Here is a 12968-nt window from a genome sequence, read left to right on the forward strand (position 1 = left end):
CCCCCATCTTAGAACATGTTGGTCCGGTTGGAGGCGGGGTGTCTCACTTTCTACAAGATTGGAGACTGATCACGTCCGATTGTTGTATCTTGAATCTTGTAGAGAATGGGTATGCCCTTCCCTTCCTCCTCCTTACCCTCCTCACCAGGGTTGGTGCTCAGAGGAACACTTACTGATTTTACAGCAGGATGTTCTTACTTTGCTACAGAAAGGTGCGATAGAGGTGGTTCCGGAGCAGGAAAGGGGTCAGGGGTGCTACTCCCTGTGTTCCCTGATCCCCAAAAAGGACGGTCGCTTAAGACCAATCTTGGACCTCAGGATTTTGACCCTTTAGCTCAGACAGGAGAAGTTCAAAATGTTGATCTTGGCTCAGGTTCTTCTTGCGCTGCAACAGTAAGACTGGATGGTGTCCATCGATCTACAGGATGCGTATTTTTATCTTCCCATCCTGAAGTTGCATAGGAAATATCTCCAGTTCACGGTAGGGTCGCAACATTATCAGTTTGTGGTTCTTCCGTTCAGTTTTACTTCTGCACCTCGAGTCTTTACAAAGGTGATGGTGGAGTTAGCGGCTCATCTCAGAAGGTCAGGGGTTCCTGTTTTCCCCTACCTGGACAACTGGCTGCTCAAAGCGGAGTCTCCAGAGTTGGTTTCGCGCCACTTGCAGGTAACAGCTCATCTGTTGTTCAAATTGGGTTTCTCAAAAAATTTACCCAAATCTCATCTGGGGCCTTCTCAGCGCAGCCTATTCATAGAGGCAATACTGGACATTACTGTATGTCGAGCTTTCCCTCCTCCGCAGAGGATTGTTGACATTCAGGAAATGATTCCTTTATTTCACGATGGAGTGGTTGTTCCGTCCTGAAGGTTCTTCGCCTGCTCGGTCTTTTCGCTTCCTGCATTCTGTTGATCAACCATGCACGCTGGCACATGAGAGCACTCCAGTGGTGCCTCCGCAGGCAGTGGTATCAACACAACAGAGATCTCAGGGAGTCAATCAGAATCTCCAGAGAAGCTGAAGCTGAGCTGTCTTGGTGGAGTGTGCAGGGCAACCTTTCTCAAGAATAGCCCTTTCAGCCTCCTCCGCCGGTGGTCACAGTGATCAAGGATGCCTCCCATCTAGGGTGGGGTGCTCATCTGCGGGATCTGAAGGTCAAAGGTCTTTGGTCTCCAGAGGAAAGGTTGCTTCACATCAACCTTCTGGAATTGCAGGCGATACGTTTGGCACTAAAGGCCTTCCTTCCTTCCTTCCCTTCGCGATCAGTCAGTTCAGGTCCTGACGGACAACACTACTGCGATGTGGCACATCAACAAACGGAGGTGTAGGGTCGTTTCGTCTCTGTCGAGAGGCTCTGCGACTCTGGTCTTAGGTTCAGGACCATCGGATTTGTGTGTTTGCAAATCATCTGGCCGGTGTGCTAAATGTTCGTGCGGACAGTCTCAGTCGGCGTTACTCGGCCAATCTCGAGTGGTGGCTTCATCCAGAGGTGGTCCATCACATCTTTCAGATTTGGGGGTCTCCTCGGTTGGACCTGTTTGCCACTCACGAGAACGTGCACTGTCCGCTGTTCTGCAGTCTACAGTATCCGATGCAGGGAGCGTTGGGGGACTCGTTTAGGATAGATTGGAGCTCACAACTCCTTTACTCGTTTCCTCCCATACCCTTGATTCCTTGGGTTCTGAGGAAGATTTGCCAAGACCGGGCCCAAGTTATATTGATCGCACCGGATTGGCCAAGAAGGGTGTGGTACACAGATCTACTTCACCTCTCATTGTACCCGTCGCTCCATTTCCCTCTCAGGGCAGACCTCCTCTCGCAGTCGCTGGGGCTGGTTCTGCACCTCCACCTCCAGGGCTTGCACCTTCATGCCTGGAGATTGAAAGGGGCAACCTGAGTTTCTTCTCTCTCCCGCCAGATATAGTGGATGTTATTTTATCATCCAGGCGACACTCCACTAAGTCTGTTTACTCATCCAGATGGTCTAGAGTTGTTAAGTCGTGCGGAGAGAGAGACATTGATCCTCCAAAGGGTCGTTTGTCTAATATTTTGGAGTTTTCACTTTCTTTGGCACAGCATGGTTGTGCTGTAGCTACTGTCAAAGGCTATTTGTCGACCTATCTATGTTTGCCGGACCAGCCATCTTTATTTAAGTCCCCCATTGTCATGAGGTTCATTAAGGGCCTTACAAATAAGTTCCCACCCACACCTTTCATTATGCCTCAGTGGGATTTTAATCTAGTTCTTACTTTTTTAATGGTTTCTCCATTTGAGCCTTTTCATTCTTGCCCGTTGAGGCTTCGTTCTTTTAATACCGTTTTCTTGATTGCCATTACTTCGGCTACACGGGTAAGTGACCTTCAGGCTCTTAGTTCAAAACCTCCTTTCCTGACCATTCATGCGGATATGTTGGTTTTAAGGACCAGGGCTGCTTTCCTTCCCAAGGTGGTTACCCCTTTTCAAATTGGACAGTCCATTACCCACTTTCGATCCTCCCCCTCACCCTTCTAAGGAGGAAGAGAGACTGCATCGTTTGGACCCTAAAAGAGCTGTCGGCTTTTATTTGGATCGGACAGGAGATCTGAGGCTGGACGATCAGCTCTTCGTGGGCTATGTTGGGAAGATGAAAGGCAAGGCTGTGCACAAGAGGACTCTTTCCAGGTGGATTATCTTGTGCATCAAGATTTGCTAAGCGCTGGCCAAGAAGGACCCTCCTGAAGGTATCCGAGCTCATTCCCCCAGAGCTAAGTCTACTTCTTCTGCTTTGGCTAGAGGTGTTCCTGTTCTTGATATCTGTAAAGCAGCAACTTGGGCCTCCCTCCACACCATTGCAAAGCATTATTGCTTGGACTCTGAGGTTTGGAGTGATGGCCATTTTGCTCGTTCTATTTTGCAAGATTTTATGGTCTAGTCAGGTGGACACCCTCCTCCGGGAGAGGTACGGCTTTGGGAGTCTATTTAAAAGGTGAGGAATCCACAGGCTGAAGTATCCATCAGAACAACAAGTTACTTACCTTCGGTAACGCTTTTTCTGGTGGATACAGTATCTGCCTTTGGATTCCTCATGGTCCCACCTGCCTCCCCGTTGTCCACCTGTTTCTACCCAAAAATGTTTTATTTTAATCATGTTTATATTTTAATGATGAGAAATGCTTTTCCCTTGCTATTTCTCTTTGACTTTATTGAATATGCATTTGCGATTTTACATATGTGTATATATATGCTATGCTATGTATATATTTGAAAATGTGTCAGTCTGCCCGTCTGCCTCGGTGGCACAGAAAAAATGGGTGGAACTGGCGTCATCACCCCAACGAGGTCCTTTTGTTGCTCCGATGACGTGGGAGAGCTAGGAAAGAATTTGCAGCGTAATATTGGCACTGGGGGTATTCCAAGGGGAGGAATCCACAGGCAGATACTGTATCCACCAGAAAAAGCGTTACTAAAGGTAAGTAACTTGTTCTTATGGTGTGGTCTGTACGGGTGCGTTGCTCTTCAAACAGCCTCAGGCGCGCTACACCTCGGCCTCACAAGGAGAGTGGCTAGATCTGGAAACGTGCATCAGATTGGACTGTCTCTCTAGACGTTGTACCACCATGTGTTTCTTCACCAGTATTGGCACAGGCGAGACTGATCTGGAGTTACTTTGGGTTTATTATACTGTGCCCCCTATCGTGGCGAGTTTGTAGGGAGCCCTCCATAAATCACAGTTCTCAAAAACATGTAAATTGCCAAATGCGATGGCCATTACATTTGGTGAGTTACACCAGAAATGCAACCTAAAACATGTATTTATGTATACAAACAGGAAACCTAACTAACTGAAAAAGAAAAGAATGCTCCCTCACCACTTGACACCGAGGGGCAGGGACGTTCGCGCCAGCAGCGGTTAAAAAGGAATACAGACTCTTGTGTTGTAGATTATTAGCGTTACACTGAAAGGTTTAAAATATTTCAATAACAATGGGCCCTGGGGTGCCCTCCCTTCACTGCAGGTACCAATGCGTCTATAATAGCAATGCTCACTTGTGTAATAATTAGTAAATTGTGACGCCCTCCAAAGTCGCTGGTTAAGACTTCTTTCGCAGTCAGTAGTATAGAGTTCAATATCATGCAAATGAAACTAAACTATATGCAACTTACTGCATATCGCTAATAACAGACAACAAAGGGATAGGCGTGTTGAGTTTCATAAATTAAATTGAACATCCTGATCTCACCTCCTCAGAAGCACCAGCATAACACCATCTCACAGCGAGGAGAAATGTACCTTTGCGACTTTTCTCTAAAGTATTGACGCTTTCTTTATCTAAAAAGATTGTACACTAACAAAACCTAACCTTGATGTGCGAATTTCTCTTCAGTAAAAGTAGAAAACTTACTGCGTGCCCTCTTTTTCTCCACGCACTCAGCTTTTGTAAGGGACGTGACCGGGCAAGCGTAACGTAAGTTTAGGTAACTCTCAGCAGCCGAGAAGGATCGGATGTGTGGAGTGCTAAGTGGTTGCTGGCTGCACGGCCGGCCCTGGTGGGGGCCCCTGGAGCACGGGCCCCCCCCGCACCGCGGGGGCCTGAGTTATGCCCCTGTGATAAGACCATATGTCAAAGCGCACAGTGGTAACTTTTCAGTCTCTCTGGGCTATTTTATTGTGAGTTTCCACAAACAGAGATCAGCTTGTGAAAAATGTTGGGTGTTGTGCAAACAAATTGTGCATCCGTTTAATTAATATATGTATTAAACAACTAAACATAATAAAGACTTTTTTTTAAGTATAACAGTGCTGCACTTTCCTGTTATAAGCCGGACATACAAGTGTAGTTGTAGCTTGAATTGCTACCATAAATCCTTGCTGCATTTCCCCATTTATCATCAGCATAACTGGATTTATTTATCTGTGCAGGTCACGTGCGTTGGACACATTATTGCTGGGGTTCTCGCTGATACACAGGAACATGCTCAAAGGGCAGCTAAAGCTGTGAAGATCACATACGAGGAGCAACCACACATTATCACAATTCAGGTGAGACAACCACGAGAAACTAACTGACTGTAAGGACAAAATAGAGCACGTCATTTAACTTCTAGTGGGCATAAATGTACTTCTCGCATTGGATGACATTCTACAGCTACTGGTGGATGTGTTGACTATTACTGAGAAATAAGCTTTGAAAAGTGAATTTGTAGTTGTTTTCTCTCTAGCGGAATGAATTTTTCGAATATTTTCTTTACAGATTTTTTAGACATGTCAAAAATGTCAAGACTTTTCATGAAATGTGCAAAGCTATTCCAAGACTTCAATAAAGTGTTCCGCAAACACTTATTGCAGGCAACCATTCAAGCTCGTTTCCTAACCATCTGAGTATACAAACATGTATAAATCTAACTTTGTAAATATTAATATTATATGTTTTATTCAGTCATATATTACCAGCAAATTAACTTTTAGTGCTAAAAGTGAAAAAACCTGGATTTTGACCTGTTTATGGTTGACCTATTATAATGTGAGTTTCTTCTCCAAAATTTAAAAATAAAGTGATGGCTTTGGTTCAAATCATCATAGGCTAAATGAATTATATGACCAAGAATCATTGGCTATACTTTTTTTTGTTCAAGTGTTGTTTTAATCCCATACTGCGTGTAATTATGGAATAGTAATTTATAGTTAGCATGGCACCATCCATATTCAAATGCTGAGAGCAATGTCTCGAGCCAAATTTCTCAGAAATGTGGCAAGAAAAAAGACAACAAAATCAGTATTGAAACATTTGAGAAATCCTTAATGAACAACCGAATATAGGTGTGATCTACCAGGGGCGGCTCTAGGCTCATGGCGGCCCTGGGCAGGGAGCGTAGGTAGGGGGCCCCGGAAGAGGGGGTCCGGGCGGGGCAGAGCGCGGAGGCCAGAGAAGAGGGGGGGGGGGGGGTCAGGGTGTTTGGAAGTGGAACAGAGCCAGAGGCTGCCAAATCCCTGCCAGGGGCCGCCACGCATATATGTATCCATCTTCAGAGGATTATTATATTAAGGATATATATTGGCGTGGTGGCCCCTGGGGTCTGGTGGCCCTGTGCAGGTGCACAGCTTGCACATTCCTAAGGCCGCCCCTGGATCTACTGCCAGATCCTTACACCGAACCCGCTGTTTTGTAACCTTGGACTTTTAGCCAGGTCTACCAGGTTTGGATTCCCTACCCAGGGTTGCAGAGACTGACTGCAGTGAACCGTCGCTTGCGCAAGGAAGCCCTGCTTATTGCAGCCCCACTCAACCCATAGAGCTTCCCTGCTGGTGGGGTGTCCGTGTTGTCTGAGTTGCAATCAGCCACTTAAAGGGGTCAAGGATGCAGTGGTAATTCAAGCCCAATTGGGTTCTTTAGAGGAGCATGTTCAAGTGCTGCACTAAGAAAAGACATTATGGACCCGATTCACAAAGGGCCTCCACACTTGTGGCGGAGGCCCCACTGTCATGGAGGGGGGTCCTCACTCGTGGCAGGAACTTTGAACTGCAGTTTGTCATTGCCACAAGTGAAGGCCCCCAACACCCGCCACGAGTGAGGGGCTTCCGCCACGAGTGCGGAGGCCCTTTGTGATCAGGCCCTGAACATTTAAAAGTGTCTTATTTAAACAGTTTCATCCTGTTGCTTAGTACATGAGTAATAACCGCACAGAATGTAATTAACCCCTTGCGTGCGCTGCAAATTTTTGTGCGGGACTTTTTATGAGTGGGCGGAGTTCGCAAGGCCCCCGGCCGTCGTGCGCACACGCCCACCGTGACGCATGCAAGGGGTTAAATCATCACTTAAGAATGTTGCTAGCAAGGAGAATAAAATAAACAGTTCTAACCTAATTAGAATGTTCCTAGCAGCCTACCACCATAACACTACTTCAATGTGCCGCACTATAAGAGCATGGAATAGGTCATTTGCCTCTATAGTTTTTTGTGGTGCAACGCACTGCATATCGGTTTACAATGGATCAGCTGTGGTTAGCAGACTTCTGCAGAGAGTTTCCTCGGAAGGAAAACGCATAAGCTGGCCTCTGCTCCTCTCATCAATATCGACTATTGGCATATGAGTGGATGCTACAGCAGTCTTGCAGGACTTCCTGTCATAACCAGGTGCAAAGGCCTCTGGAATTCAGTGGTACATTCAAGGAGCTTACATAGGATTGATCACTGGCTTTTAACCTACCTTGCAAAATCTAGTAGGGGATTTCCAATAATCAGTCATGTAACTGGTCTAAATCAGTGAGAGAAAAGCACGGTAACTCGGAGTACATATTTCTTACACATCTACTGTCACAGCTTGAAACACAGATGTCGCATATCTTGTAACAAACTTGTGTCGCCTAATGTTATAGCGAAGTCTTGTTTAGATGAAATGACTTTTTATAAGTTCTGCAAAAGAGAATAACATGTTGAATGTAGACCAAAGAGAGACAGGCTAACTTAACATTTTAAAGGAAGTCTTACTTTTGGAGTTTATGAGACAGCTGTATTAACGTGAAGAACATAAATAAAGCAACTCTTCCTTGGTACTCATCTACTTTTAACACAGAAAATTGACACTGGGATAAAGGAGAAAGGTGTGGTGCCAAATAAAGACTGAAATGGGATAACACAAGATCAAACCATGAATATCTAGGTGACTGCTCGAAACCAAAATAGATGAAGTCACCCACGGTGAAAAGCTCTTTGAGATTGTAAATCACATGACCAAATACAGCTGACCCAAAAACTATACCCCGGTTTTCTGAATGACAAGAAGTTGTCAAACATTTCCTTGACAAATCATATAATCAGAAGCAATCTTATTATCTTCTTGACACAGCCATGAAGTATCACTCATCGCCTAAAAATACAGACCTTCTGTTCGCTTTATCCTCCTGGTAACCAAACAATCAACAAAGTAAGTCACCTTGGAGAATCGATTTGATTAAGGGAAAATTCATGCATTTGTTGTCTTTCAAATAGCCCCATTTTCAGTGCCATGTAGAGGTCTGCTCACTCACTTCCTTCAATCTCCTTAAGGAGACCACTTTCACAATCTGAGAATCAAAGTCCACTAATACACAAATGTCAGAGAGGCCCTGTTTCTCTCATCAATATCGACTATTGGCATATGAGTGGACTTTTGGACTGTTGCTAATTTTTCGAATTTGTAGTGCACTGGGCTCTGCTGTTCAAGGCCCACTGCTTGTTCTTTGACCTCCAAAGTACATGCACAATTGGCTATTACCTGATGGGCCCATTGAATTCACCTATAATTCCTTAGTATATGGTAGCTAGGGCTAGTAAGTTAAATGTCAATAATGTCATTAATGAACTAATTGTGCCACCACTACAGTGACAAATGTGAAAACATAGCTCTGGGCCTGCCACTGTAGCCTATTTGACCAGTGTTAAAACTTCCAACACGACATAACAAAATAAACCTTTTGCCAGGTTAAAACAGAAGGGCATGCTGGTTACGGGAGACGCCAGTCGAGACGTGAGCATTCACTGCCCTCAGGTTCAGCAACGCAGCTTTTCCCGTGCCTTCTAAACAGTTGGATAGAAACGGCAATCCGGATTAATTTCTTTTTCGGACTTCGATCCCCGTCATACAAGACTACACCACGGTCGACAGAACAAGACCGCGTGGCACGCCCGGAACCATGTCCCTTTTTTAAGGAGGTCAGCCCACCGTCCCCCTTTGACCTGACGAAGACCCGCGCTGTAAGGGCAACTACCCCTACATGTAATAGGGTCGAAACATAGACCATTTTCGCCTACCTCACCAGCTTCTACCGCTAGCAAGATTTGTACAGCTGTCATAGGAACCTGGTTATTAAGAACTGTATTGAACTGTATTGATATGTGCAGATCTTTTATGTGGCCCCGATTCAGGGGGATCACTCCAGGATTGTATATATGAGCATTGAATATTGGATTTATTTGTCACTTTAAATGAATACTGTGTTTCTTCACCAATCTTCACGGAATCCCCTCACAGCACTTTCCCCCTCCCAGCACTTCCCCCCTCCCTCATCCCTTCTCCTATGTGGGCACAAATTATTCTGAAAAAGAAAACATTTCTTTGATACGCATCCCATAACCAATGATAAGGTTTATCGAGTGCTTTGTGAATAAAAACATTGTACTCTGGATTTGTTTCTCTGTTTTTTCTCATTTATGTTGAACAATTGTTCTATTTGTTTATATATCTTGTTTCTCTCAGTCCGGGACCCCTTTGTCTATAACACTTATCTACCCAGGTCCCAGTGACTTAGTTTGGGTCAAACCCTGTTTAATATAACATACAATTTCTATGTGGCAACTCCACCAGTAGAAACGGTAACACAGGAAGCCTTTACTGTTACATGAAGGCATTTTTACCACAGAGTACTACTTGAAATGCATTCATATTTTCTGCATTTTTTTTAATGGCGTTTCTTGCATGAAAACAGAACACTAATTTAAGGAAGTAGCGTCATATTGATGTACAGCACTGCACAGTCAATACATGTATTTATTGTATTGTTAAAACCATTACAAGTGTATCAGTGTGTTCATAAGTTAATATGGACAAATGATATTATCAGCATTTGCAAAGATTGTCCTCTAAAGCTTATAACAGTTGTCAATTTCTTACATGATAAATAAATCAATTGTATTGCTTTATTAACCTTCCTGCTTCCTCAAATGTGCTTGAAAATGCATCAATTGTCCACTCTTGTTTAAAAAAAAATTGGGGGGAGGACAGGGACAACCCCGAATTCCCCATAGGTTGTTTCTGTCTCACTAGCTACTCTTGCTGCAGTACAGTTCGACAATAATTTTACGCCTCACCACTTTCAAATGTCACCAGCCGCCACTGGATCACGGCATTAAACTAATCTTTACATTGAACCTGACTCATTGCTGACCTCAGATTTAAGGTAACTTTGAATAGAATTGTGACTTTAGAAAGTCACCACTTTGTTGCCCAAATCTCTGGTAGCCTTTCTTGTCTATCAGCAGCTGCTGTCACCAGAGGCAATATTCTGTCCCCACTAGGAAGTGTGAAGCACTCACAGGAACATGAAGCAAAGAGCAGGACTCGTGGGAGGAGGTGTGGCCTCCTCCAGCAGGATGATGACAGAGCGCTTACAGCACTCTAAATCGTATGGGTGCGCTATACTCATGATTTGAACGCACTTGTATTTCTAATCGCTTGCAGTGTTTTGGGTTTATCACGATGCGTCTATTTACATTATAGGAGCACTGAAATATAATGTGTACTTTAAGTGGGATTTTTCATGTATTAGAGACATTTATGCTTTCTGCATGATTTATGCAGAATGAAATTATATTTGTGCAATGTAACTGTGTAGTTTAAATTGTCTGAACTATAGGACCAAATTGAAAGATGTTTTTAGTTTAGAAACCTTTGGTTGCTCAATAGATAATTAAATTAATCGTTATTATGCTCGAAAATTGTATGTTCTCATCCTACTGCAGGTGATGGATTTCAACCTCATTATTCTTAGATTTAAGGAGACTCCCGAAATGTCTTTGAAGAAAGTCTGAAAGGCGAGAAGGGAGGACTCCTTCTGTGCCTGGCCTATCTGCACCTCAAGACCACTGGAAGATAAGAAGAAAAATTAATTAAACGCGCCAGAGAAATGCTGCCGAGCTGAAATTGTTGCAAATAGAGGATCACACCATATGACATCAGAAAGGGGCTGAACATTGTCTTTTTGTATGATGCTCAGGGACAGAAAATAAGACTTCTGCTAATTTCTGGAGGAGAAGGAGCATCCTAGAATGAGCTCCATAGCCTTAAGCTACTCGACCGATTTGGCATGAGAACTTCTTAGGAAGTCAACACGTGCTGACACCTTTGGGACATCGTATAGGGAGATAGGTAGGACCCTCTTCAGAATAGTGTAGGGAACAATTGTGGATTCTTTAAATGAAAAGAGAACTTTATTCAGCTTCTATTCTTTGTTGTGTGTTGATTTTCAAAGTCATCACCTTGTGCCTCTTATGCCAAATGACATATATTCGTAGATTTGGCTCCGTTGTGATTTTCCTGTACCTATATACTTTGATATTAAGATGTGAATACATCCAATTATTTTTGGCATTATAATAAAATCCACAAAATTTGGAATTCGGGTTAGGGCTCACTTGCCCCCTGATAAATATACAAGAGCGTTCTTTCCTGCAAGAACCGGTGGCAGCTCACCAACAGGAAAAAACAGGAAGGGGTTTGTCTGCTCCAGGCAGACTCAGGGAGATTGAGAAGATAATGACAAACAGATATCCCCCAAAGATGGCGCGGTCTCCCCCACACAGAGTTTCCAACAAAAATTAGTTTGCTCCGCAAGAACCAGTACCGGTTCAGCCAATGGATCAAACTTCCAAGAAGTGCAGACCCACAAGACAGCCACACAGAGCTGTGTGCGAGTCACGGCAGAGGAAGATTCAGGGAAGTGCAAATGTTGGTGCAGGAAGCACCCCTACCAGCCTCCTACCTTGCAGCGCTCCACACGGACAAAGTAATCGGCAGCGCCCACCTGCCCCGGAAATGTTTTATCGATCCACGGCCTTAAACGCGTCATGACGTCACCAACGTCATAACGCCGAGGCTCTTGGAAAATGTAGTTTTCGCGAGTGGTTAGGTTCTCCTAACGCACCGCGTCAGTGTTCCCCTGCGGCCCCTTTGGTGGGCTGTAGCAGTACATCCCTCTCCCGAAGAACACTGACAGAGACAAGGTTTCCTGGGAAAGCGCTTATGGAACTGCTGAATGTAAAGAGGGACATGCACTCCTACAGCAGGTTCCCTTGTATTCTCTTCATCCCCGTATCCCTTCCAAGCTATCAAGTACCACAACTTGGTTCTGTATATCTTGGAGTCCAGGATACCTCTCACTTTGTATTCCAGATCTTCATTCACTAACACTGGAGGCAAGCCTCTCTTGGTGGCTGAACAAGCGGGTTTGAGTAAGGAGGTGTGGAAAGCGGGATGAATTCTCAGTGAGGAGGGCAAGGCTACTCTAAACACTACAGGGTTGATGAGCTTGACGACTTTTTACGGGCCGATGTATTTGGGATTAAAAACACTATATCTCTTAAACCTTATGTTTTTGGTGGAGATCCATACGTAATCACCCAATTTATAAACAGGCCCAGACCGCCTATGTCTGTCTGCGCGTGCCTAGTAGCTTCTCTTTGCCTCTTTCAGCCTTCTCTGAGTGTCCTCTAATGTCTTTTGTATGTGAAGAACCCTTTGTTTCACCTCTGGTGAGGCCTCACTCCTAACTGGATGCAAAAAGGGAATGAACCTAGGGTGAAATCCAGATAAGTACAAAAAAGGGGAGTGTTTCGTGGAACTATGGGTAGCGCTGTTGTATGCAATTTATGCCTACCATAGACTGTCAACCCAGGCTTCAGATGTGTTGTCTACATAGCACCTTAAATATTGTTTTAAGGTTTGGTTCACCCTTTTGGTTTGGCCGTCAGTTTGAGGGTGAAAACTCATAGACAGATTGGGTGCTATCCAGAGAGCAGTACACCATGCTTTCCAAAATTTGGCGGTGAATTGAGGTCCTCGGTCAGACACCACCACTTGAGGCAATCCGTGTAGTCTTACCACGTGTGTTTAGCAACAAATGAGCCAACTGTCTGGCGGTGGGTACAGTTTTACAGGTGATGAAGTGAGCCATTTTCGTAAGATAGTCTACTACTACCAATATAGTGGTGTACCCCTTTTCTGGTGGCATACCAACAATAAAATCCAAGGAAATATTTTCCCACTGTTGTTCTGGAGTTGGCAACGGTTGTAGCAGTCCTGCTTGTTTGGCCTGCAAGGTCTTCACTCTAAACACTACAGGGTTGATGAGCTTGACGACTTTGTACGGGCCGATGTGTATTACACACTCCATGACCCAATGACGGATGTCGAATTTCAACGTGGGCCACCAGAATTGGTGTGTGACTCTCTCTGTAGTT

The 12968-nt window shown here is 44.5% G+C and overlaps 1 protein-coding gene across 1 annotated transcript in view; it reads left to right on the top strand.

Moving 5' to 3' along the window:
- Positions 1-12968, top strand: part of LOC147709413 (xanthine dehydrogenase/oxidase-like) — a 1362843-nt gene that overhangs the window by 544104 nt on the left and 805771 nt on the right. Inside the window, exon 18 of the mRNA XM_086927983.1 lies at positions 4899-5018. Coding sequence (XP_086784109.1) covers positions 4899-5018 — 120 coding nt within the window. The remainder of the gene's footprint in view (positions 1-4898; positions 5019-12968) is intronic.

The sequence above is a fragment of the Lissotriton vulgaris genome, chromosome 6, assembly GCF_964263255.1.
Source record: "Lissotriton vulgaris chromosome 6, aLisVul1.2, whole genome shotgun sequence".
NCBI classification, from domain to species: domain Eukaryota; kingdom Metazoa; phylum Chordata; class Amphibia; order Caudata; family Salamandridae; genus Lissotriton; species Lissotriton vulgaris.